Source organism: Ylistrum balloti, unplaced genomic scaffold (genome assembly GCF_031769215.1).
Source record: "Ylistrum balloti isolate Yb309-2 unplaced genomic scaffold, AGI_CSIRO_Ybal_v1 Utg370076, whole genome shotgun sequence".
NCBI lineage: Eukaryota > Metazoa > Mollusca > Bivalvia > Pectinida > Pectinidae > Ylistrum > Ylistrum balloti.
In genome coordinates, this window is record NW_026782115.1 from 211411 (window position 1) to 238882 (window position 27472).

At 35.4% G+C, this 27472-nt stretch overlaps 2 protein-coding genes and 1 pseudogene across 3 annotated transcripts; 2 read left to right on the top strand and 1 right to left on the bottom strand.

Annotated features, from left to right (window-relative positions):
- Window positions 1-2675: 2675 nt before the first annotated feature.
- On the top strand, window positions 2676-9604 carry LOC132549668 (organic cation transporter protein-like; annotated as a pseudogene).
- A 2383-nt stretch (window positions 9605-11987) lies between these two features.
- LOC132549715 (BLOC-1-related complex subunit 5-like) lies at window positions 11988-15613 on the bottom strand. 2 transcript variants are annotated; one of them, XM_060213671.1, is made up of 4 exons: window positions 15515-15613; window positions 14533-14665; window positions 13747-14090; window positions 11988-13083 (listed from the first exon to the last, which is right to left on the bottom strand). In XM_060213671.1, the coding sequence occupies exons 2-4, from the start codon at window positions 14648-14650 to the stop codon at window positions 12847-12849; spliced, it is 699 nt and encodes a 232-aa protein (XP_060069654.1). In that variant the 5' UTR covers window positions 14651-14665; window positions 15515-15613; the 3' UTR covers window positions 11988-12846. The 2 variants fall into 2 exon arrangements, with proteins under 2 accessions (XP_060069654.1, XP_060069653.1); XM_060213670.1 differs by having other exon boundaries at window positions 15221-15613.
- Window positions 15614-17413: 1800 nt separating this feature from the next.
- LOC132549741 (uncharacterized) lies at window positions 17414-18423 on the top strand. The gene is made up of 4 exons (XM_060213698.1): window positions 17414-17496; window positions 17643-17739; window positions 17864-17999; window positions 18131-18423. Exons 1-4 carry the CDS (start codon window positions 17414-17416, stop codon window positions 18421-18423), a joined length of 609 nt encoding a protein of 202 aa, XP_060069681.1.
- Window positions 18424-27472: the final 9049 nt, after the last annotated feature.

Consider the following 27472-nt stretch of genomic DNA (forward strand, 5'->3'; position numbering starts at 1 on the left):
GAGCATATCTTTCGAAAACAATCGTTTTTTGTGTACTGTGTCCATTGCCAACTTTTCATTTTAAGCGACTTCTTTTCAATAACCAAATGGCCCAGGTTCCGTATATTTTGGTTGAAGGGATGCCAAGATAGCTCAAATAATTACCTTGACCTAATATCAATGCCACCGATGTCAAATATGTTAAAATTGTTAAGCAACTTCTCAATAACCAACTGGCTCAAGATCATCATGTTTGGTCCGTAGAATGCATGGACGAAGGACTACAAAGCTTGTTTTAACCAATGACCTTGGCACCCTTTAAAGGTGACAGACGTAAGAATTAATGACTTTGACCTACAATCAGTGTCACAGTAGTTTGTTTTCAGTTACAGCCAGAGAAATGTTGGGTTGATTCTAGGAACTCCAACCCACTAAACTAGAAATTATAAACATTAAAAGGCCATTCTATAACATGTGTTGACGTCTTTCAAACGTGGCTGCTTTGCTTATATGGTCGTTTAACTTTCCATTTCTTAACAGTTACCTACTGTCTCTCCGATTCACAAACTTGCTCGTATCATCATTTCCTTGGTAAAAATCATATGTGGGGAGTCAAATCTTAGTGGTAGGTAATTGCTGGCGATGAACTTAAAATATGTAAGTTTCCTATAATACAAATTGTAATTTCAGTGAACATTGGTTTATGTTGCATTAATTATGCGTAATTGATCAAATTTTAACCGTTTAGGCGAATAGCTGTTTCGTTTCAAAATGAACTGGGAAAATACTTGAGATATACAATTCATTGCATGACCGAACTGTTTGACAATAGGATATTTAAAGTTAAAATAGAAACAACGAAGAAAGTACAAGGTACTATACTTTTTATAGCTTAAGAAGTTGTTGACTATGTTAAGGTTCAACATACGTTATTCATTGAATAGGACTAGGGATAATGCCACATCAATTTCTCATGCATCTCAAAAGCCATTACAATATCCAGGTTATTTGTTGAACCTTAACGATATAGCCCTTATTATCTTCTGATTGTTAGTGGTTACAAGGAAATCTCGTCTCAAACTTTAAAAGTTTTGTCTCGCCTTCGTTTTATAAAATTTTATAAGAAATGAAAGTTCATTTAAAATTCAATATGCATGATACCTTAAACCTTTTTAAATTTTTGATCTTTCTGATTGTTGTTAGGTTAAGGGTGTATGGTACATTGTACTCGCTGATTGTTGTTAGGTTAAGGGTGTATGGTACATTGTACATTCTGATTGTTGGTAAGATTGGGATACTTTAGTAGTAAAGTATTAGTACATTGTACTCTCTGATTGTTGTTAGGTTAAGGGTGTATGGTACATTGCATTTTCTGGTTGTTGGTACTTGATGGTGTATAGTATCTAGTGTATTCTTATTATTGGTAAGGTTAAGGGAGTACGGCACCATGAACATTCTGATTTATCTCCATTACATTTTCAACAGGTATCTTGATGTATTTACAGCAATTATCGTCTGTAGATTAAAGGACAATAGTACCTTGTAATTTCTTTAGCTACCTTTACATCTTCAACAAAGTATGTACTGTGAAAAAAATACTGAATGATCGTTTAAATTTGGGAGGGAGGTAACTCGGAAAGTATCATGCACCATGCACCCTTAAACTTCTACTAATAATCGCTTGATGGTACAAGTTCAACAATTTTCAAATATAGTTCCAATACTGTAATACTATATCAACACTCTGTCGCTATATTTTGGTTTTACGAAATAACATTTTAAAAAGATTTAATCACATTATAAGCCTTCCACTAGAGAGCGAGTTATTAACTGAAATTAATCCCTTATCTTTTACTGAGTATGCATTTCAAGAGGATTGTGCATTTAACAATAACAATTCAAAGAACAAAAACTAAGTCTGTTCAAACTCATTTTAGATTTTATTGAAAGAGGAAATATGAACTTTTAAAATAAACGTAAGAGTTTGTAAAGATGGATTTTAGCCTACATAGTTCGTTAGAATGACTTAATCAAAAACGAAAATATGTTATTTTATCAATCGTGTGTATTGATTTCTCTGAAGTATATCATTTTGTCTGACAAATCATATTTTCATAACTAATACAAGATTCAATATAGAAGGTCGACTGAAAGTTCACCTAGACATCCACACATACGGACAACAGGTGTTAAACTTATCTGTACGATGTTTGACTTATACTGTGTATCTCCTTCAAGCGACCATTCTACCTGTGTATAGTTTACAATAATAAAACCAAGTACGCATGCTCAGGGTGCGTTATCACGATTGCAAAAAGACATCTACGTGTAGATGCACTGGTCCTATTAAAATGTGTCGGGAATCGAACCTTCAGATTTAACAATTATTTCATCTGTATGATATACCGGAATTTACAACAAAGTGTTTTTTGTGGAAATACCCGGGACTGGGGCATGAAAACTTGTGAATTTGTGCAATAGTGTCATTAGGACTTACCAACAATAAGTGTTACTTTGTGTCCAGGGAGGTATGATAGGTCAGTTAAAATTTTGAACTTACTTTAAAATGTAAATATTTTTCCCGCAACACAGGCTCGCCAACGGATACCTCGTTTTACAGCGTATCAGTGAAGAAACAGTTAAATTGCAACCAATGTTTGTATCTATACGTATCTGAGGTGGTAGCAAAAGACATTATGAAGACATTTGATGATATACTCGTCTCTATCGGGGACTTCGGCACGTACCAAAAAAGACTGTATGCGTTATGTGTGACATCAAATTTTGTCACCGCTGCTGTGACGCTCATCACCGTGTTTACTCTGAACGAACATCAACACAGGTAAAAAAAGTACAGGTAACTACACAATACAATGCAATATACAGTACAGTACAGTACAACAGATCACATCACAGTACAGTACAGTACAACAAAACACGTCACAGTACAGTACAGTACAATACATACAGTACAGTGCAGTACAGTACAGTACAACAGAACACGTCACAGTACAGTACAGAACAAACAGTACAACAAATCACATCACAGTACAGTACAGTACAACAAAACACATCACAGTACAGTTCAGAACAGTACAACAAAACACATCACAGTACAGTACAATACAGTACCACAAAACACATCAAAATAGAATGATATTTTATTACAATACAGCTAGACCTAGTACCTGTGTATTAACACATAGATTGGGTGAAACCATTCCAGATAACACTTTGTCACTAGTTAGCAGGTATACATTATACTCCCGTATGGTCTGAAGAAACTCGATATGATATTAAAATATTGACACAATTTTATGATCGTATTTACACTACTATCATATCAGATAGGACTTGTTTACCCCTGACCTGACTTTAAATACACTTCGTGTGTCCGATGCCTCAGGTACAATTTCATTCTGATATGTAGAGTTTTGTCCGTTGCGTAAGGGGCCTGAACTAATACAGAGAAAAAAATATCTTCTCCACAAATTAACTAGCATATCACGAATGCTAATTTTCGGTGTTGTAAGCACAACTACGTCGTTAAATGTCTTCTGTATGCCCAATGGTCAAGAACATTGAAAACAAATTTGATTCAACCTGTATGTATTAATAATAAACCAGTAGTGTCGGGTTCGAATCTTAGCGGAAACGCTGAAATGCACAATAACCTCTGTAACATCGGCGCCCATGTAGGGACTTGAGAATAATGCTTGATTAACTTGAGGACAAGCTGGTCTGAAGAGGGAGTATGTAACCCTGGTAAAAACTAGCTGCAACATCTCAATCGGTAAGACAAGAAATCATGAGTTTCCGGGTTCGAATCCTGGCGGAGACTTTGGAATTTTGATACGTTCTCCATTGACGATCCTTTCAAAAGAAATCGTACCCGGAAGCAGCATTTACGACAAATATAAAAGATATTTAGGAAAACACGAAAAATACTTATTTTCTCTTTGCTCACCTCAAAAAAGGAGGAGGAAGGGGGGGTGTGTGTGGGGGGGGGGGGGCTCAGGCTAATTAACGCCAAGTATAGCTGATTACCTACATGTATCGAAAATCGCACACGTTAATTATTGTCTCTTATACCTATGTTTAATATTTGTTGTTTATATGTGACCTCTTGTAACACACTCTGTGTGTCTGAGCGTACAATAAAATCAGAAATCTGAAATCTTATACCTATACAAATACCTGTATTACGTACAGGCAGTGCTCAAACGGGATCACGTTTTGATTTTTGCAGTGTGATGAACACGTGGTTGTTTTATCGAAGGGTTTTTTTGGTTTTTTTTTTTTTTTTTTGGGGGGGGGGGGGGGGTTCAAGACAAGTTAAACATGAGATTTAACCTATAATAGCATATAACTTGCATTCGCGACAATTACATTTTGTATGTCTGATATACTTAATATGATGCTGTCGCGATATCGTATCGTCATCACCACCAGTAGCATCACATTTACAGATTCTATATACATTTACCAAACATACATTTTCAGAGATGTTTGTGGTATATTTAGGTATTTGCCATAACAAGTCTTGATAGATTGAGATTTTATTTCGTAACTTTGGACATTTGTCGTTTAAACATTCGACTTCTTGCAGTATTAACATAAAAATACATGATCTAATTTCTCCGGTATACAACGGTCATACTATCCCCTATTTCGAAATTAAAAATCCCAATGTATTATTTGTGCTAAAAGAAGTTTTTTTATAATTTTTTTACAGGTGTGAAATTCCGGACATATTTCAAAATTCAACGGTTTCTTCGTCCATTGTAAGATATTTCAATTACTCTGATGTTCTCGGTAACTTAAACGAGAGTCGTTTCCAGAAGAGATGGGCGTCACAGTGTCACATCAACAACTTCAACGAAACAGCAAATGTGACGTCACAGATTAAATGTGGAAAGTGGGAATATGCTACAGAGGAAATGACAAAAACACCCATCTCTGATGTGAGTTGTATGTCATTCTTATACACCATTGTTGTAGGACCTTCATTGATAATGGCTCCTGATGGGTTCTTAAAGTTTAATAACACAAAAGTATATGAATATCAAGCTTAGAATATAAACCGATGTGTTATATCAGGTTGATAAATCGATGTAATGACGTCATCAGACGTCAATGATAGTACATACTTACTTCTGATTGTTTTACACTTATGAAACGTTGATAATATTGTATTTCACGTGATTTTTGATTAACCGAGCTTAATAAATCGTATCACTGAAAAATTGTCTATCAGTTCGAGGTTGAATCTTTATGCATATTGTAAATGTTTTTTTCCCGAATAGTTTTATTTTGATTACTTTTGAAGGTGGAAAAGTCACAAAAATAGACACTTCGAAAATAAATATTTATACATTTAATACATTAAATTAATACATTTCCTGATTTTCTTGAAATTACATACCACAGCTGTGAGAATTACTGTTATTTTTATGTTTGTTTCCCCAGTTCGATCTCGTCTGTGACAATGTCGTACTTCGTTCTCATGCGACAATGGCTTTCTTTGGAGGAACCTTGCTCGGCGTCATTTTTGCGGGAATGCTTGGCGATGTGTATGTATATCATTATCACCCATTTTATATTATATATTTGTATGTGTTGCCGGTTGGGGAAAACTTTTGTTGTTATGAATGTTGTCGATATGCCGTAAAGTATCATCCGGGACAGCGATGAACTACTGTAAATATGTTGCTTCTTGTGTCACATATGTGGTAATTCTTTGTCCCTATTTACATATCATTGTTATTACAATATTATATAAAACGTTTGGTACAGTAAACGATTAAAATAATTTATAACCTATTTCAATAACCTAATTTATGAAAATATCACAAAAACAGCTCTTCCGGAATTTACTCCGATTCCGCTACATACACGCGTCGGGCCTCTTGTATGTTGTTCATTGAGGTAGCCACAAGCTACTGAAAGGAGACCAGTGCTTTAAAATGACACCGGCTGTTCATAGGACGATAACGCCAGCACATAAGCGAACAAACTCGTCCATTGGTATATACGTGTGTGGCCGAAAGTATTGCAATGTAATATACTGCACGGATACATATGTATGACCAAGTTAGCCGGAACTTATTATCATGGCTGTTTTATTGTACATATGTGTCGTTGTACACACGTGACCGTGTAGTCGGCAGTTCTTTATAACTAATATTTCATCTCACTGTATGTTTTCCTGGTTTGGACGGAAGACACTACAATGCATATTCTGTTGTGTGTGTTACAGAATTGGACGGAAGCCAGTGATGGTCATCGGTGTGTTTACACTGGCAACATCAGCCATGGCGTGCGTCTGGTCAGTAAACTACCAAATGTTTCTGGTCACGCGCTTCCTGTCTGGAATCTCAACGTTAATGGTTTTCGCGCCGTGCATGGTTATCCGTAAGTACCAAAACGATATGATATCTACAACGATACTTTCGGAGGAGGCGCCTTCGATAATTATCGTAGATCATCGGTTCCGAACAGTTGAAAGGTCAAAAGACGACGGTTGAAAATGTACTTTCAAAAAGAAATGGATGTCAAAGAAAACACAGACTTCCCAAGAAATATAATCAAGGCGTCAAGCCGCATTTAAGTCGAATCGAGCTCTTTCGATAAAGACACATATGACAATCATGACATACAAAATGCAACAATTACTTTCATCATATTTTAATCATCAATTGTAATTCTGATCAATCGTCCAAAAATTGGAAATGAAATAATTCTTATTCTTCGCGGCTATTTTATCAATATTAATCTCTCTATCACTTTTTATGCTTTATTTGTTTATCTATTTGCATATTTTGTTTCTTAATATGCTTTCTTTCCGTCACAGCGATGGAGATGGTTGGTCCGTCGAGGCGCGTTTTTGTAGGAATAATTATTGAGTTGACGTGGTGTCTGGGTGAGGTTGTACTGTGTGGTCTAGCGTACTTTATCCGAGATTGGCGAACCTTGCAGCTGGTCGTGGCCATTCCTTGTATCCTTCTGTTCTCGTATATAATGCAAGTCCTTTTAACAAATATATACTCTTTAACAAAAATATTTTGAATATTCGTCCCAAACTTTACTTAAATACTAGACTTATCTTATCAATAAAGTGATTAAGTTCATGTTTATGAGAAAATATTTTACATGGCAAATTCGCTTTGTGATAAGATCACTCAGTTGAATTCGATTAATGTTTCGTAGGAAAATATTATAGTGATGGTGAAATATTGTCTGTGCATCTTAGGTTTTTATTTAGCAGCCACGGAAAGATTTATCCAATATATACGGCAATAGATGCAGGTGGTTTTTTCAAAAACCATTTTTAAGTATTTTTACGTTAAACCCTTCGAACGAAGTGAAGTATGAATTTTCTCCCCTCTTACTTTATACTAATTCATGGCGAAAAAAAGGAATAACCTTATTTTATTTTCAAGAATTATTCCGGAATCCCCTCGATGGCTAATGTTAGTAGGAAGAAGGAGACAGGCAATGAAAATCCTCCGAAAAATCGCCAAAGTCAACGGAACGACCTTGACCGGAGAAGTGACAGATGTAGGTCGAGAGAAAGCGTCACTGAAGGATGTCCTCATCTTACTGAGGAACCCTAGGCTCGTCTCCAGATGGGCCATCGTCTCATTTATCTGGTAGGCTTTTCAATAACTTATCGGCTATCTTTTAAGGCGATTACCATCCTGAATTCTCATGAAGAATTCCATAATTCTATTTCAAACCATTTTAAACTCTATGGTCGTAATTTGTTATGATGTATATATACGGGACGTTGGTTGGGAATGTGAACTCGTGCAAAGATCTTTTGGGTAATTTCGACACAGTGAAACGCCATAGTGAACATGGAAGTTCTGTTTTTAAAATGTAGTGCAATTAACTACCTGTGTTAAAATCCTACTGTTTATTCGATGCACTATATAATTTCGTTATAAATATTTACGATGTATTTGCTTTAGGTTTGCTATTTCTCTGTCCTACTACGGTCTCATCCTAAACGCCGGTAGAATTGGCGGGAATATCTACCTCAACTTCCTGGTGTCGGCCATTGTTGAGGCCCTGGGTTACAGCTCGTGCCTTGTTATCAACGACAGGTATGGACGAAAGGTCATGAACTGTGGTAGCCTCGTTCTGACGGGAGTAGCTTGTCTGTCCACCATCCTCACAACACAACTGGCTGACGATTGTGAGAATTTTTTTTTCTGAAAAAAACCCCAACAGTTTGTATATATAACGAGATTAAAACAAAGAAATAAAAGACATCATTCTGAAAATTCTAAAGAATGATCCTGAATTAGATTTTATCTATAATACTTTTTTCAAAATTTAGATTCTAAACTTACATTTTTATCCGGCTTTGAACAATAGTCGACTAAATATTCTGAGATCATTTATAAATGTATGTAATTTCTTTTTTTAAGTGAAAAAATGTCTCTTATGATCATTTTGGGTTTTTTTTGTTTGTTTGTTTCTGTTTTTGATTTTTGTTTTGTAGTAAGGTTTATGCAAACTGCAGAATTTCCCTTATTTTTCAGCCTTAAGTTGGATAACTATTACGCTCTCCATGATTGGAAAGTTCGGAGTATCAGCAGCGTTTGGAAACATTTTTATCTATACATCGGAATTGTTTCCTACATCTACTCGGAGTTTCATTCTCTCATCGTCAAATATCTTCGCGCGCGTGGGATCCTTAACGTCACCGTACATAGCGGACCTGGTAATCAACCGAAAACATTCTGTCTCTACAATGATGATTTAGTGCCAATATCTATTATACTGTTATTAATAGTTAAATGTTTAATGACGCAACAGCATAATACATATGTACATGTGAAAATTGACATTAAATTATCATTTTAGAGACAAACATTTTCAGTCTAACCTAGCAACACCCCCAACCAAGGTTGTTACTGCTTCAATAAATTAATAATATCTTAACGAATTGAATTCTTCGCAGATATGGCATCTCAGTATATACCAATATAGTTACTGATACCGAAAAACCAGAAAAAAGTGTGTGAATTGATTTTTCGCTTTAAATAGATAATAAATAATACAGTCATAATCAGTGTAACCTCTGAATGTATGAATCGATAGGAACTTCTTACTTTAATTGGAATAAACATATTCAATTCATTAATTAGTGGTTTTAACCTTTTTTTCCATGTCCACAGTCTCTCCTGGTTGACAGCATGTTTGGGAAGGCGCTGCCCCTCATTATATTCGGCTGTCTTGGTCTATCGGCTGGCTTGGTGTCACTGATTCTACCAGAAACCCTGAACGTTTCTCTGCCCGACACCATCCATGATATCATGTCAACACACGACAGGAACTCCAAAAGGTACCGCAGTCCTGCTCATCTCGCTCCCGTTGATAACCCAATCAAATATCTTAACCTATTCGTCAAAGTTCGACCAAGGTCACGTGACCACACAATTTGTAATGCCAAATATCATAGGAAGGAACAGAATATTGCTTTATTTGGAAGCATTTGATATGTAATATTAATCTTTAATTATATGTTTAAATTCCTTTCAGGACATGGGAACATTACCATGACGACATAGACGATGACGTCATATTTGATATACCATTGCGATCGTCATCTTGACCCTAGAGACGCTTTACAACACAATAAATATATCATAATATTCCCTTGTTTGTGTCGTTTTCCTGGTGTAAATCTAATACGTATGTGTTGAAACTGTTAGGGATAATTACAGAAATCTCGGTAGGTCAGTCAGATTTATCCGTTTCCTTAGGTGTGAAGTGGAGAAAGCAACATGGGAAGTAAACACTACCGACAGCTGTTCAAATATTATTTCACAACTCTGAATCGGTGAAACGAAGGCATCGTCTATTTTATCGACGACATCTGTCATGTAAAAATCTGAATAAATGATGTCACGTTCTGAAATAAGAACAGTTGCTATTGATAAAACTGTTTGGTGCAATACCGTCTGTCGTGTCTTCCTGAATCTCCTTCCCTACTGAAATATCTGTCCGTTGTCCTCCCCGATGTTTGTATGTTTTGACCCTCGCCGTCTCAAACTGGTTGATCCCTATCACAAACGGTGAAAGCTAAACAATTTTTTCTACAATTTGTAAGAAATACCATGAAACCAACTGAAGTCCTAATGTCATTTTATAATGTCAGTCCCGTGCCCAAATAGTTCCCATGTGATCCATACCCTGATCGCCTTCTATGGACAGGGTCATATGAGTTCACGTCGGCGATTTTTCACTTTCCGATGTGTCCGTATTGAAAAATACGTTTAAATGTAATAGTAAGACACATGTCCTCGTGCTTAAATTGGAGGATCCTCCCGCCCAGGTCGCAATTAACGTCACGGTGTCACGTGAACGTGCAGCCATTTAAATTTTGACTGAGCGGCAGCATCCTGGCTACTTTAAATGGTTGGAAATAGGCAATGGGGTATACCTTAGCGCTCACAAATACCCGCTTTGCTTAAGTTAAAAATCGTGTCCTTGTCCTTTAAAAGGCGTACAAGGGTTACAATTAGCTTTGCAAAAGAGGAATATCTGCCTCTCAAATGTCACTAAGAGACTGTCAGCGTACATGGACAGCACACATATATATCAGTGGCGTAGCAAAACATTTTTAAGAGTGTATGCTTTTAGCCCCGGTTAAGGGGGTTTAAGGTTAAAAAAGTAGGGCAAATATATCTCAATGGAATTCGAGTGTATGTTTAAGCATACAAGCATACATTATTGCTACGCCTCTGAAAGGGTTACTTACTTACTTAAAAAAAACAACGCTTACGGATCAGTGAAACATAACAGGAACTTGTGGTCATTCAAGATGGTCAGTGCGACAGTGCGACAACATGGCAAAGCCCGGATGTGTTACTCAACTAGTATCTTCATTTTTGTTGCGGAAATGCATTTTTTTTAGATTTAAACATATTTATTGTCCCAAAATTGGGCAGAGGATTAGGCACCAGTTATTTCAACTTATGACCGCGGAAATGTATGAGCATATGTGAAATGGAAACTGCCCGAACGGCAATGGTCAAGGTCCGCGTTGTTCCGGAAAGGGCGTTGTCAACATTGTAACTGATTTTAGCAAATAAATGTGATTAAATTAACCAAGAAAATGCCGATACAGGAGTTGAATTGGTTGGAACTTTTTCACTATAGAGATGACGGGGATGTTACAACATTTACTTTGAACCAGACATTGCTTAGAGGAGAAGCATATTTGTATAGGTTGTGGACCAAATACGGAAAACAGGCTATTTGTTTAAACATTTTCTAGTTCCTTCAAACTATAACACAAATTTTGACGTTTTTTTTTTAAAAAAAAAAAACATCACTAGGAAGTACAACACTAGTTTCTGCTTTAAAATTATATACTCAATTTTTGCACCAGAATATTGACCTTTTCGATCAAGTTGACCGTAAGAGTAGGCCTACATGTATATAACCACTCTGGCCAGCTTTCAGTACATTATTGACTTAAAATACATGTACATGCAACTGCTCACAATCCCTTGACCACAACTGACCGACTAACTTTTGACCACATCAATCCTACTGATTAGATGTAATTGTAAATGACTATTTCTGACCACCAAAGACTACTTGACCACTGCTATATTGGTAGTGAATATAACAGGTTATATACTGCATACATTTTATATTAGTGCAAAGTAATACTCAAATGATGCAGATATTTCAATGAATATTGATGTTATATAACTGAATTCTACTCTAATTCAATAAGCTTGCAATAAAATTGTTGTTAAAATCACAGATACAATTTACCTAAAGGTTTTTCTTTCTTTTTTAATGAATATGAGTTACATTTTATATGGCCAACAAACATTTATCAACATAATACTAAATTAATATGCCATTAATGGTCATCATTTTGCTAAGGACAGCCAAATGATTGAACATTTCAAAATACCTCACCTTAAAATTTTCATGCAAGATATACCGGGTATGATAAATAACAACACAGATATTCCTTTTATGTTTGAGTCATCTAATTGTATATGCTTTAAAAGGATTTTCATTCAAATGCCTTTACTATAAATAAAAATGTGACATATAAAGACTAATTTCAACAGAAATTCAACAGAAACAGGTGGACAAACAGGAACATACACAATACCAACTTTTTAAAGGAAAAAAATGAATAATTTATGCTGATATTCTACAAACTTTACTTCCTGGTGGTCAATGTAAAGGGTCCAAAATAAGGCTAGAAAATTCAAAGAAAATGTCAAGCTTATACATGTATAGTATTGATGGCATTGTAGTTGCTTGAATTAAAAAATACATATCATATAATGTTTTGATTCATTTAAACTCCCCTAAAATAAAACAAAAATATGATAATTTTATTCTTTTAAACAGAAAAAATTTGCAATAAATTTACATTAAACAAAATATACTGAAAAAGTCAGTGTCTTATAGTGAATATGCAATGACAGCAGTGAATCCAAACAGACCTAATAATGTGTGAATTACACATAACAGTATTTTCACTACAAAAGGATTGAAAGTACACATCTTTTTATAGAATTCTTATATTCAACAACTTACCTATAATTTATGATCTAAGTGAGAAATGTCTGTCAATTTATTTAACTAAAAAAAAAAGAGATATATCACATTTTACTTTTTTTTGAGATTTTTTCCAAATTTTCCTAAAATCTTTGAGAAGCTAGTGATGAATACAGAAATATTGATGAAAAACCTCAATATCGAAACTGTTTTACAAACATCTATTTTGTTCACAATGATCTTTTGCTATTGCAATTCAACCAAGGCATAAAAACGTGAAAAACATCCAAAATACAGGTCTGTCCTATAGATAATCACCTATTTGCTAGAAGATGTTGGAGTGTTTATATATATACTGAATGGTTCTAGCTGATCTCCCTCTGGCAGAAGTTGGTTCAGTCGTTCCATTTTAGGAATGATATTGTCCATGGAATCCTTGACCCTATTTAAAACAGTCAGGGTCTCTGAGGCTCTTGTAAACTGTTCAGCATATTTGTGGTATTTCTTTTGACGATCAGACATCAATTTCACAAGCATGTTTATGGCACAGTCAATCTACAATAAAGTAACGCAGAGGTAATCTCAAAATCACTTTTTATACAGCAAACAATGTAATATAAGGTACTTACTAACCATGTCCACTAATAAGCCCACCACCATCTATTGTTATTAAGTAAAATCAACAAATGAAATTGTAATGTTTAGTCATTGCAGGAATACTCTAGTAGGAGGTGGGTACCAAAGTCCCCTCAAAACTTAAACTGACCCCTCAATCTTTTTTCATTTCCTATATATTTTTACACAGTACAGCCAGCATTATTTTTTATTTACTAAAGATGTTGCTGAAAGTTGCCAATTGCTCTTGGTTGATAGAATCTTCCCTATATTATTCTGAGATAACCCTACCCACACATTCAGAGGTGATGTGTTGGTCTATTATGCCTATAAACTTTTTCTCAGTCGTCATTTGATACGTATTTAGATCCTGGGTTCAAATAGTGAAACCTTAGACAATATGACACAATCGTAGAAAGATGCACTGACAGGATGGATTGCACCTTACAATTATAGAACATGAACATGCTAATTAAAGTTTCTTTTTAATGACAAGAAATTAACTAACTGAATCAGCTTCGCATACCAAAAGATAGATTTTAAACTACAGTGTAATCAGGTAGTATTCTTACAATTACTTTAAACAGTATATAGTACCCTCACCTCTTTAATGCGGACACACAGAGCATTCTGATCAAAAGAAACTGCCTCTGATAACTGTCGGAGATGTTCTTGGTAGCGAATACACAGCAGTAGGATTTGCTGATGATCAAGTTTATCAAGAATGTCTGGGTCACGTGAACTAGTGGGAATGTTGAGTGATCCTCTCATAATTGGATAGAACACAGGAATGGCATCGAGCTTGGTCAACTCTGGATCTTTGTCTTTAGGTGACACATTACCGTCAGCAACCACTACAATTTTATGTTTGGGAGTGTCCTCTTTAGCATCTTTTGTAGATGAACGTGGTCGACCACCCACATTCCGGGGAGAGTGACGCATTGGTTCTACAAACACAGTTTATTATATAGCAGATTAATCTGGATTTTTGGGAACTTCATTCTTAATTTTTTCTTGAACTTTTTAAATATTTCAAAACACAGTCTCTGAATTTTGATTTTACCCAAATTCAAACAGAACTGTTTATCAATAATAGCAACACAACTATACAAATTATTGGTAAAAACAGACCTGGTAGTTTGAAATAATTTTTAAACATGTATGTAACCTTGGTAAATACTAACTGCAATACAGTAAAATCTTGCAATTTCAAACACCTCAGGATCATGTCAATTGTTTAAGCAATATGAGGTATTCAAGTAAGCCAAGGTTCACCATTTAACGTAAGGTTGCGATTATCTGTGAACACAGTCAGTGAATTACTTCCTCCATCATTCTACACTGTATTGAATCAATAATTAACCCCCCCCCCCCCTTTATCCCACATACCCCCATCTATTGGTTTACTGATGGAAAATGATGTGTAGGGAATATCTTCATCTCTTTGTGACTTTATATTGCTCCCTGGGGCTCCAGCTGGAGGCTGTGTACTCTGATCAGATCCCATCTAACAGTCTACCATCTGCAATACATGAAAAAATCTTAGGTTTGTCAAAATTGTTAATTAAGTCTTCATCCTTTAATAAATTCCAAAAACAGGGATATACAATAGAAGCGATGGGCCACAGCCTAGATCTCTTTCTATTGCTTTGACAAATAACTTTGAGCGAATCACCTTTGCATTTTTAACTTAAAAGTACATAACTTTCTGGTTTTAACAAATGAAACATTTCCCTATATATTTCATATCATTTTTGAGCTTAAAAATATTGAAAAATGTTGAAAAAAGTTTCAAAATCAAAGCGGAGTCACTTCCCTTTGACACATTGATAAATCATTAAATTTTTTTCTAGGAAAATGAACTGATCTCACTGGACAAAATGTCTAGCCAGCTGCAAGTCAACACTAACAACATGTTACAGTACTTCTAGATGTTTTAGGTAAATTATCTCACCCAGTTGAGATATTAATTGGGTACAGGCAGATAATTGCAACATATTGAGCGGGTTTGATGATTTCACTGTCCACAAGATGAGCCTACAGTATGCCTGGTTCGCAATCCATCCATTATACATACCTGTTAAAATAATTAAATTCTGTTTAATTATTTCACAGAATGGACTGGAGGGTGTCGGCTGAATACTGTACACGGGTTTCAAATCAGCACCTTCTTGCCCCACTAGACATACAAACAGTCAGTACAATACTTTTGACTGTTCGATGCACCACAAGAACCTATATCCGGAATGTAAACAACGACCACTAATTCCTATGCATTTTTGCTCGAGTAGAATGACGTATTTAACGGAAATAGCAATGCAATGTTACTATTAAACCATTAATGAAGATGACTAGATTTCTCTCAAAGCACCATTTACGTGTGTCCAACTTCCATTGTCAAAAACGAATCCCACTTGTTAACGGATTTCGTGGAGATAATTGTACTCCCACTGCAGGCAGCGATGACCGAACATCTCATACGTCTAATGGAGCGGAATGTTACCCACTCAATCCCATATTTATCGACTACTTTATCCTATTTCTCGTGTTATATCAAATGACTTATAAATAGATAGGGATGCTTTGTTATCTATTTTTTCGTATAGAAGAAGTTCAGATATGAATACCAATCAGTGTAGATTTGAAGAAAAGGTCAAATAATAAATATAAAGTTCAGTACGACTGAGGAATCAACCGGAGTCGCGCGGTCGTCTGCTAACTGATCAATTAATTATCAGTGATCGTTGTATGAGGAGATCAGGTAGGGTATTATGGTGAGATCAGAAATTACAGAACGGCGTATACAAAACATATAGATAATGAGATGCACATTATATTATACAATTGGTTGATTATTTCTTAATTGATTACCTTCAGCAGAGACGTATATAACACAGGCTGAGACTGATTGTGATTCACGTTATACCGACAGGTAGTATAAACGCTGAGACTGATTGTGATTCACGTTATACCGACAGGTAGTATAAACGTTGAGACTGATTGTGAATCACGTTATACCGACAGGTAGTATAAACGTTGAGACTGATTGTGAATCACGTTATACCGAAAGGTAGTAAAACCATTGAGACTGATTGTGAATCACGTTATAACGACAGGTAGTATAAACCGTTGAGACTGATTGTGAATCACGTTATAACGACAGGTAGTATAAACCGTTGAGACTGATTGTGATTCACGTTATAACGACAGGTAGTATAAACGTTGAGACTGATTGTGAATCACGTTATACCGACAGGTAGTAAAACCATTGAGACTGATTGTGAATCACGTTATAACGACAGGTAGTATAAACCGTTGAGACTGATTGTGAATCACGTTATAACGACAGGTAGTATAAACGCTGAGACTGATTTCGAATCACGTTATAACGACAGGTAGTATAAACGCTGAGACTGATTGTGAATCACGTTGTAACGACAGGTGGTAAAACCGTTTAGATTGATTATGAATCACGTTATACCGACAGGTAGTAAAAAGGTTGAGACTGATTGTGAATCACGTTATAACGACAGGTAGTATAAACCATTGAGACTGATTTTGAATCACGTTATAACGACAGCTAGTATAAACCATTGAGAATGATTGTGAATCACGTTATAACGACAGGTAGTATAAACGTTGAGACTGATTGTGAATCACGTTATACCGACAGGTAGTATAAACCGTTGAGACTGATTGTGAATCACGTTATAACGACAGGTAGTATAAACCGTTGAGACTGATTGTGAATCACGTTACACCGACAGGTAGTATAAACGTTGAGACTGATTGTGAATCACGTTATACCGACAGGTAGTATAAACCGTTGAGACTGATTGTGAATCACGTTATACTGACAGCTAGTATAAACCGTTGAGACTGATTGTGAAAAAAGGCGTGATTAACATGCGCTCAAACCAGAAATCGGAAAGTGGCGTTGGGCCAAAGATTGTGTCTAATTGTTGCATTCAGTCTTCGATAAAAGTAAAAGTATTACGTCAATACCAACAGGAACCACATATATTGTTAAATAAAATTATACTTAAAGGTTCAACGGTGATGTGTAAAATTCGTAGTGCGATCGGGGGAAGTTTAATTCGTTTCGTCTACATTTGTTCAATAGACAATTGCATGACGTCATGATGGGAAATAATGTGGTAATTGTGACGTCACATTCTAGTTGCTAAGCTGCTTAGCAATCGGCGAAGGCGGAAATGATGAGTCTCTCCCCTGAATTTTACTTTATATTGTAAGATCTTGGCTGACCACAATGAATATCAGGTCATTCCTGCTATTTGTGGTAATGCTGAGCGCAATACAACAGGGTCCCGCTGTATACCGGGGCCTTGTATGGTAAGTTTTCTTGGTGAAGTCTACCATGGCTGTTTTGAAGGATTTTATATGTTAAGTAAAAGCTTACACTATTGACAGCTTGCAAAAATATTGTTACGTTTATTTAAAGACACATTTCATCCCTTAATTTCACTTTCCTTCTACAGTGTTGAGCCCGCGCCAGGATATGTCCAAAGATTTTACCACTATTTCGTCGCATCGGAATTCGAGAAAATTTGTTCAACATCTGCCGATATCGCACTGGTAATATTCTTTATTTTTGAAGTATTCAGTCAGCTTAATCATATCAAATTTTCTTACGTCAGTTGTTTTCTTCATTTGAAGCTGTTTTCTCTGTTAAAATGCAATGCATTTTCTTACATTTCAGCAAATAGGAAACGAGATCTTGTGTACTCTCTTCTGTACCCTTGTAAGCCTACTATTAAGGAACATTCCAGCCATTGGGAGGTTTACCAGAAAGGGATGCTCAACCATGATGTCGATGATCCATGAATGGAGGACTCGTAAGTATTACTGTCTGATGAGTTACGTCACTCTGTTTGTTTCATCGTAAACTTTAATATCAAAGTACACAGTATCTACTGACAGTGTTCAACTCCGATATCGTAACATACTCGTACATGTACTTGAACAGGTCCTTCACGCTGTCCTCACTGCGGAACGGTTCCATGTCAAGTCAAAAGAAGATCCTTGTGGAAGCCATCAGGATCTCGGAAGATGGACAAAGCCAACTTCGCCCAGCGGGCAAAAGCAATGGAACTGTTCAACTATGGACTCGAGTTATCCGTGGTGGTTACAAAGGAACTTCCCCGGGATGACCTCTACTGGCAGAGGAAATTCTGTCATCAGTTTGAAGAGAAGCACATGGTGCTGTTTCCACTTTGTATTCAGCGCCAGATCAACTACTGGTACCCAGTTCCTCGTTAGGTATGTGCTGTATTGCTTCAGTAGTTTTTCTGATACCTCTAACAGTTAGTAGATATTTATCAAAGGGTAATTATTCTCCTTATGTTTATGAAGTATTACATTTCTGTCAGAGTTTGTTTTACTTGAGTTTGATGAGTAAATAAGATGTTTCGCAGGTTTTCATATTAACTAAAATTGAAAAAAATGACTTAAACAGTTGTCGACAGACCGTTTAAAGTAAGCTGATAAACAACAGGGAAAGTAATGTTTTAAAAGATGTTGTTTATGTTTCAGATTCGGTTTTTTAAAAAGGATGTGGAGAATAGTCGAATGATGGAATAGGAATGTGTTGATTAGATTGACGGCATCAGTTTATGTGTGGTGTTCCTTTCGGTGTGTTTCTATTTATGATAGTGTTGCTGTCGGATGCAGCCTGGACAATCCTGGATACTGATATATATAAAAATATATAGCCTTTGATTATAAATAAATTATTTATTATTCCAGTCGAAGGTAATTTGAAATTATCTTTTACACCTAAAATGAAGTTTGTTGTAGTGGTCACTGTGGACCTTTTAGAGTGACAGAATAGGTCTTTGCTTTTATTTTATTTTTTTTTAGATTTCGCTTAATAAGATAAATATTTACATCGGTCAATAATCGGTTTTTAAGATTGTTGGTAGATATTTCTATACTGCTTTTGTTAAATCGATTTTTTGTATTTGTTAATCGTATATCGGCATAATATGGCGCGCTTTAATTGTATAAATACGTGTAAGGTCAATCTGGCAAAAACAGCAATATTTGTACTATTTTTAACCAAATAGCCAATCATATAAGTAATAAGTACTAACTGTTATGGAGACCGATACACATGTTCCCCAAACATCCCGGAGTCGTAATCGATGTGTTTTGATAAGAAAAAAAAATTAAGAATTAAACAATGTTTGAAATTCACCACATTAGTCCTCTGTGTTGGGCAATCATTTTGTCGCATAGATAAAAAAATAATCGTTGTTTGTCATGTCAAACAACACTTATGTTGTCACCTGTTTCGCTTACATGGAGAAGGAGCAGATGCATGATCTACATATATACAAAGTATTCTAGACATACAAAGTTCGTGTTATACACCTCTCTCTCTCTCTCTCTCTCTCTCTCTCTCTCTCTCTCTCTCTCTCTCTCTCACCCCCCCCCCCCTCTCTCTCTCTCCCTCTCTCTCTCTCTCTCTCTCTCTCTCTCTCTCTCTCTCTCTCTCTCTCTCTCTCCCTCCACCCTCTCTCTCTTCTCCCCTTTTCTCTCTTCTCCTCTCTCTCTACCTCCCCTCTCTCTCTCCCCCTCTTTCTCCCTCTCCCCCCTCTCTCTAAACTTATTTTTAAGTGTTTCCTATTATATCATAATTCCACCTTGTAAACATGTGTGTGTATTAATATGTTTGGAAATGGCTTTCTATAAGTTGTAAAACTTGTGCCTAATCCTATTGCTACTTATATGTAATAATATATGTTTAAATCATACACAATTGGTAGTGACGTCATGCCATGGATACAGTTGTACTTGAGGATGCTCCGTAGCCAACGGGGTAATTTTCGTCGATAATTTGCCGATAAGGAGGTAATTATCGATACATATATTATGGAAGTGATCCGGAGACCATCCTTGAATTCTTGGATACGAAAATATTCGCGAAATTACAGATAAAATTACTAAAGGCAAAACCGGAAGTGCAGGAAGTAGCAAGAAATCGGCTTCTCAACTGGGATCCAACTCGGAAGAGTCCTTCAACGACGCGTTGATGGAGGAACAGTATAACTGAAAGATATGCTCGAAGGAAGCAAAGAAGTACATGAAGTGTGATCGATGCCAGGACCATTTTCTGCATCAGATGTTTGGATTTTGATTCAAAGAAATATGACATCCTATCAAAATCAGATACAATGTGGTTTTGTCCACCATGCAGAATGACAGTCGAAAAGAATATTCTCACGGACAGAAAAATAGAAGAGAGGTGTAGGCAAATCACGCAAGAATTTGAAGATAGAATTGCGGAACTTGAAAGAGAGGTAAAAGGGTTAATCGTTAAACTGGAAATAAACTTGAAATCTGAGAAATCTGCTCCAAGCAAAGACGAAATAGTTGCTGAAATTAAAGAGAGAGCAGAGAGGGAAACAACATAATTCTATTTGGAGTTCCGGAACAGTCCCATCACGACGGAAAGAAAAGTATGGAAGAAGATGCTAAAGTTCTAGGAAATGTATTAGAAATCTGTGGAGTGTCAAACCGGCCTATTCTAGTTCGTTTTGAGTCGCAACAACCAAAGAAAGGAATCTTTAAAAATATATGAAAAATAAGAAATCCTAGCCAACTTTCCTCAATAGGAATAAGAAACGACCTGACACATTGTGAAAGAGAATCACAGAACGCATTATACGAGGAAGCGAAGCAGAAAGAAAACAATGAAACGGAGCATTCTGTATACCGTGTCCGTGGGCCGCCTTGGTGTAGAAAAATTGTGCGCCTTCCCAGACACAATATATAAAGAGGAAACTGTTAATGTCATTTCAACTTGAAAATAGTGAAATGTTTTTGCTATTTAGCATTTAATTGGCTATACATATGTAATAACTGAGAATATAAGACTTTTTATAGGAAACACCTCCTGATCATCATATAATTTTAGATATGGATATAGTGGCAGTAGTTTTGCCTGCGTCCATTATTTACTTATTACTAATTATGTTGGCCTACAGGTCTTCAAAAAATCTGACAGTATGTAAAATTTCAATAAATCAGAGACTACCCTCGGTGGCCATTTTGATATACCAGACTCCGTTATTGTGTTAGTGATGTCAGATCATGTCTACAGACTGAAATAATCCTTATTTTCTTGAAAATAGGACAAGATATAAATTTCAACCAAGCAGAAGTCGATATTTGAAAGCTGTCTTCTCCCATCGGAAAACAAGGAATGGCGCCTTAGTGTTCCTAAAATTTCAACCAATGAGAAGCCGCTATATGGCAGATATCGGACAATCAGTTAGGCCGCAACTGACCGATGACCGATCGGAAAACGAAAAATCTATTGCACGCTGTCTCTCATACACAAAATCTCATTTTCTATTCCCCTATATTCCATAAAACATAGTTTTTGAGAAACGCGTCATAAACTTTAATAACTTTATTTTATGTTATACCGTAGCAACTTAAAAACTGATGTGAGTATTTTTTGACGGAATTAGATGATCTAAGCAGAGAGTATATACGTCTCTGCCTTCAGGCATATATTTCCCCAGAGTCTGACACCGTCTTCACAATTATTTTTTTCCAATAGTAACTTTTATGATCTTTTTTCCTTATATATTGTACGTATCAATTCAAGAATTAAAAAAAAAAGACAAAGAAACGTTTTGCATATATTTCAAAATCGCCTAGACATTGGAGTATTATCGTATCAACAAAAAACAATCAGGACGCAGTATCGCGTAATTATTTATAAGAATTCTACATTTTAATGACTGATATACTAAGTTAAGTTATCACGGCGGAGTATAGTTTCAATATTGAAGCTCACATTACTACATTTTTAGACAACTCTTTTCTACCTTGGTTAGAAAGCGGATTTTGATCATTGTTAAATTTGTTATCAAATCTCAAGTTTATCCCTAAATTTTGTAAATTTATTAACACAAATGATATCTCTGCCTTTATAAGTCCATTTCTTGTAACAATGTACTGTCCCCTCCTCTCTCTCTCTTAAGTCTTGAAACCCATGAGGCGAGTCACAATGTGTTATAGAAAATGCTTAAAAATCGTTGAAATACGAAGAAAGTATCGATGACAGAATTTACACCTGGAAGAGACAGAACCTCGTTATTGAAGAAATCAGAGTGATCTCATGTAAGATTTATACATGATTTTACTTTTCATATAAAAGCTTAGTTGAATTTAAAAGTTTTCATAGTATTCCCAATTTTTTTTTAGTTTAAACCGCTCATTAACACGATCAACACGGTCAAACATTTTCTTGGAAATCAACGAAACGGTTGCATATAAAAGTTTGTTGTTACCGAAAAAAATTGTAGTAATAAGACGAAAACATAAACAGTATCAGTTGTACTCAGTCTAGAATTCAGTATAGATGTAAATGTATAATTTGCCAATACAGTTCAATAAACTTATACCTTGGATATTATTTGAACTGGATTTGTCATCCGTCTTGTGCTCTTAAGTAATAACCGCTCTGAACCACTCAACCGGAACAAATCCTGAATTAAAATGATTTCTTATTTTTTTCTCAACTTTATCTAAAAACAAGCATGTAAGCAATCATTTCTACGGCAGATATGTGGGAGCAAATGAAAAGCACACCAACATTTCCACGTGTATGGGGGCGTGGTCTGATGGCATCTTGAAATTTCCATTGATAAACTCAGTACCGATGTAAATAAAGACGGACAAAATGTGCTCTGATGCAAGAGTGTTTACGTCATTGATTGATGCAACCGACCATTTAAATGACATAGAAATAAGAACAAATGCACAATTTTATACATCCAAAAGACATGAATTTCGACACGAAGCGGAAGTAGTTATTTTGCATATTATTTTTTTGCTTGGCGATTTCACGATGGGCGCTATTGAATTTTGTTAATCATAACTGTCAAAGTTTGATATGGACCGATTTTTCCTCGCGTTGAAAACGTTTCAAAGCCTATCATTGATTGAATATTAGCCTCTTATATATCTGCATAAGCATTAATTTTATTTCTTATTTTAACATGAATTTATGTATGATAGTATTCCTATATCGCATCGTATGGTATCGTTTATTTCAATACACAAATGTATCCACTTCCCAAATCTTATAAGATATAAAAACAAAAAACAAAAAACGTTACATTGTTAAGATTGAAATGTAGTGACCGAAAAGTTAAGTGGTAATTTAATTGCTGTTTCAGATTTTTTGTCAATTATAAACTGTCCTGTTAGCCAGTCCACGAAGATAAAAAATTCATAGCTGTCCATTAGACGGATAGAAACAATAACTAAGTATTAAAAAGGAGATGTCCATTTGACGGATAGGAAAAATAACAAATAGTCCTTGTGCTGGGTGCCAGAATTTCCGATATTGGTACCAAAAAAGGGACAAATTCTAACTATGTTTTTCTGAAAGATAGCAATCCAGAACTCACAGCTTATTGGTAGTAATTCGCCTTTGAAGTTGGCATATCAAGTTCTGCATTTGTACTTCTGTATAACTCAAAATTGGGGTAGGGAAATATAAACTCAATTATCTTCTGTTCTAAAAGGTGTTTAATAACATTTCACCACTCAAAATGATTGTCGTGATGGGTTCTATATGAAGATTTATCGATTATGCAAATACATGTTGTAGCTTTTGTTTTTAATCGTCTGATGGATATACCTTATTTATCCATTGTTACTTTTTCTGTCAGTTCTACTGGCATCTCCTACACTGATATATCCAAAGTTATCGTTTTTCCTGCTGTAAAAAGTGACATGCGTAAGTCTAGTATAAGGGTAATACATTGTATCAGGCCTATATATGCGATAAAGTATTGTCGGTACCTACGCGCTTGCATCTAGTAGTTTGTCCATTAGACGTATTTGTACGTACGTAGTTTATGAAACGGTGATCGGGCGACGTCGGAAACAATTATAAAATTTTTATGCCTATTGATCCACTACCACTACTACTAGGAGACACAGCTCATAACAGTTTAAATGTTACTACTCAAGTATACTATGACATGATCCGGTCCAAGGTTCACATAAGTTGCTATCATTTGGTTGGTTGGTAGAATTTTTTTATCTCCGAGACCCCTCCCGTGTCTGGACATCGTCTCACCGATCAACGTCAATGTTCTGGCGACGAAAGTTTTAGAAGACGTCTCTAGCGCTTAATAATGTCTTATCCTAACTCTGGCAGTTCGAAACATGTCTAGCACTTGAAAGGAAAAATTGGGGGCATACATCGATTTGGTTTATGTAAGGGTAATTTTGAAGTCCGACAAATGCCTTAGAAGTAAATATATAGCTAAACGCTATCGCTAAACCTCTTGCCTTTCAATTGGACGTAATAACATAAATATGTTTTATGCATCATGACGTCACCAAAGAAAGATAAAATTAGAACATTACTTGAGGACTTTTTATCACTCTAATTAGTATCCTTTAGAAAACTTTGCTCAAAAAATAACTGAATAATTGATGAAAATTTTGATAATTATCCATATTCTTGGGTTATTTTTTATACTGGTTGGTCTTGTCTTCTGCTGAATGGTGACAAACAGGTGTGGTTGTTACCCCCAACGTAGAAGCGGACCTTGCGCACAGGCCAATATCGGCCGTCAAGGAAAGAGAAAATCAGGCACCATTTCAATTTGTGCAACCCGTCCAGGTCTTATTTTCCCGAACAAGTTCAAACATCCACACAATTTTTGTACTTGTGTTTCGTATAATTTCGATTATCATTTTGTGTGGCTATTGTTAGAGTCATAAAGAGTCAACTGACCCTGTAAATGTGGGAAGACATATTTACATTTACGCTTTTTAGATCATCAGACCCAAATTATCAAGACGACCTATAGCCATCGTGTTTTTGAATTGAATTAAACATATTTTATTGCAAAAATTATTACAACAGGATTAGGTACAAGTTATTACAACTTATGAAACACCCTTTTCCCAATATATAACAAATATAGTTAGACAACGCAATAGCCATATGGCAACAAATACACTAACTACATATTTTAGGAGAGAGAGAGAGAGAGAGAGAGAGAGAGAGAGAGAGAGAGAGAGGGGGGGGGAGAGAGAGAGAGAGAGAGGGGGGGGGGTTAGTTTAGGCGGATGACGTCAAGTGAACCTATTACTAGATTTAATTAAGTTTTGGACATTCAAAAAAATTTTCGAGGTTGTTTCAAAAGAAAGATCATTATTACCATACAATATCAAATCTAAATCACAATGTATGGGTAAATTTAAATCATCTAAATGTTGAAAAAGAACATTTCTTTGTAAATTATAATGACAACACATAAAGAAAAAATGATAAGAATTTTCACACAAATGTCCACAAGAACAACTGGGGTATCCACAAGGTTTATCCTGAATAAATTATAATTTAAAGAACTGCATTGGTGTCTAAGTTTCGTTAGTATGATATTAATTTACGGTCATCTATCCCAAAATGAGAAGGTGGAGAGATGTGATCGATAGGTTTTAGAGACTTTTTAAAAACACTTAATGAGGATGACGACCTGATTGAGTTATCCAGATTATTCCAACAACGCATAGTAGACGGCAAGAAAGAAGAATTAGTTGTAGAAAGATGGAAAAAGGGAATTCTATAATTATTACTATTTCTCAAAGAATATTGAGCTTGATCTTGTACAGTAGAGGAAAGTAACGAGGAAAGGTATTCAGGTGTTTGGTTAGTATGCATTTTGTAGAAGAGTTAAAAGTTTTCTTCTTTTCCTTCTAGAAGACAAAGTTTCTAAAACCGTTTCAAAATTAAAAGCATGAATACTAGCATAAGAAGGAAGGCCTGTAATAATTCTAGCTGCTTCACGTTGGGCTATTTCTAATTTCTCAGATTCCAAATTTGAACAACCATCCCACAATTCGCAAGCGTATTCTATAATTGGTAATATAAAAGTACGATAATTTCTTAAAAGCGCATCCCGTTTTAATACAAATTTCAATTTTCTCAAAACATTTATTTTTTTCATAACAGATGAGTAAATCACTTCAATATGATCCCCCCCATTTGATACTTGAGTTGAGAATAACACCTAGATGTCTGTGACTATCAGTGAGATCTAAAATATTTCCATCAAATTCTAATTCTAATAAACCTTCTATTTCATTAATATTAGAGATGAAAAGTACATCCGTTTTGTCAGGATTAGAAGTTACAAGCCATGTTTTAGCCCATGAATTAAGAGATTCAAGGTCTTTGTTAAGGATAGTTTGAATTTCTTGATAGGAGGAAGAAGAACATTGGAGAGAAGTGTCATCTGCGAAAAGTCTTGAAGCTGAATCAAATACATCTGCTATATCATTAATAAAAATCAGAAATAAAAGAGGGCCAAGAATAGAACCCTGTGGAACCCCAGCATCTATAAAACCTAATTTAGAAAAAGACCCATTAACACATACTTTTTGATGTCTCTGATGTAAATAGTCCTTCAACCAAGCCAATAGCTCTCCGTCTATTCCATAGGATTTTAACTTAATAAACAAACCTTTATGCCAAACTCTATCAAAAGCTTTTGAGATGTCACAAAAGACGATACATGTATTTTTTTTTCTTCGAGTGCTAGACATATATTGTGATACATTTCAATCAGTTGATATAAAGTAGAATGTCCGGGCAAGAAACCAGACTGATATTGATAAAACAATGAATTTTCTATGAAATAATTATAGATATGATTGAAAACTACACGTTCGAAAACTTTGCCAACAGTAAACAGTAGAGATATTGGCCTGTAGTTAGAAGGAGAGTGTCTATCACCCTTTTTAAACAACGGCATAACTTTAGCTAATTTCCATACTTTGGGATAAACACCAACAGAGAGTGACATATTAAATAGTAACTCAAGTGGTTTACAAACAGTATTACAAACATTTTTTAGCATATAATGACTAATTTTATCCTGGCCCGAGGCCTTTCCAAGTTTCAGTATTTGCAACACATCTTTTATTTCCATATAATTTACTCTAATAAAATTAAAAGTTTTATTGATTTTTGGAGCAATATCTGGAACTTGGGCGTCACAATCATCAATACTAGTTATACTGCAAAAATAGTCATTAAGTAGATCAGCTTTATCTACATCACTAGTAATTACAGTATCAGTAAAAGGGTCTACCAGAATTGGTATGTCATTAGATGTACCACAAGAACTTATTAACCGTTTGATTAATCTCCAGTAAGCTTTGGGATCAGTAGATAAGAAATTATCAATAAAGCCATGGACATGCTCATAAAACTGTATCCTGCAGTACTTTTTCATATTATTGACTTTGTTACGTTGTGTTT

Excerpts from the sequence above, each read along its gene's own strand:
- LOC132549715 (XM_060213671.1), bottom strand. The coding sequence starts at position 14,650 with ATGGGATCTGATCAGAGTACACAGCCTCCAGCTGGAGCCCCAGGGAGC. Across the intron at positions 14,091-14,532 it reads CAGTAAACCAATAGATGGGG|AACCAATGCGTCACTCTCCC; the intron begins GTATGTGGGATA and ends CTGTGTTTGTAG. Across the intron at positions 13,084-13,746 it reads TGTGTGTCCGCATTAAAGAG|ATTGACTGTGCCATAAACAT; the intron begins GTGAGGGTACTA and ends ACTTTATTGTAG.
- LOC132549741 (XM_060213698.1), top strand. The coding sequence starts at position 17,414 with ATGAATATCAGGTCATTCCTGCTATTTGTGGTAATGCTGAGCGCAATA. Across the intron at positions 17,497-17,642 it reads GTATACCGGGGCCTTGTATG|TGTTGAGCCCGCGCCAGGAT; the intron begins GTAAGTTTTCTT and ends TTCCTTCTACAG. Across the intron at positions 17,740-17,863 it reads CATCTGCCGATATCGCACTG|CAAATAGGAAACGAGATCTT; the intron begins GTAATATTCTTT and ends CTTACATTTCAG.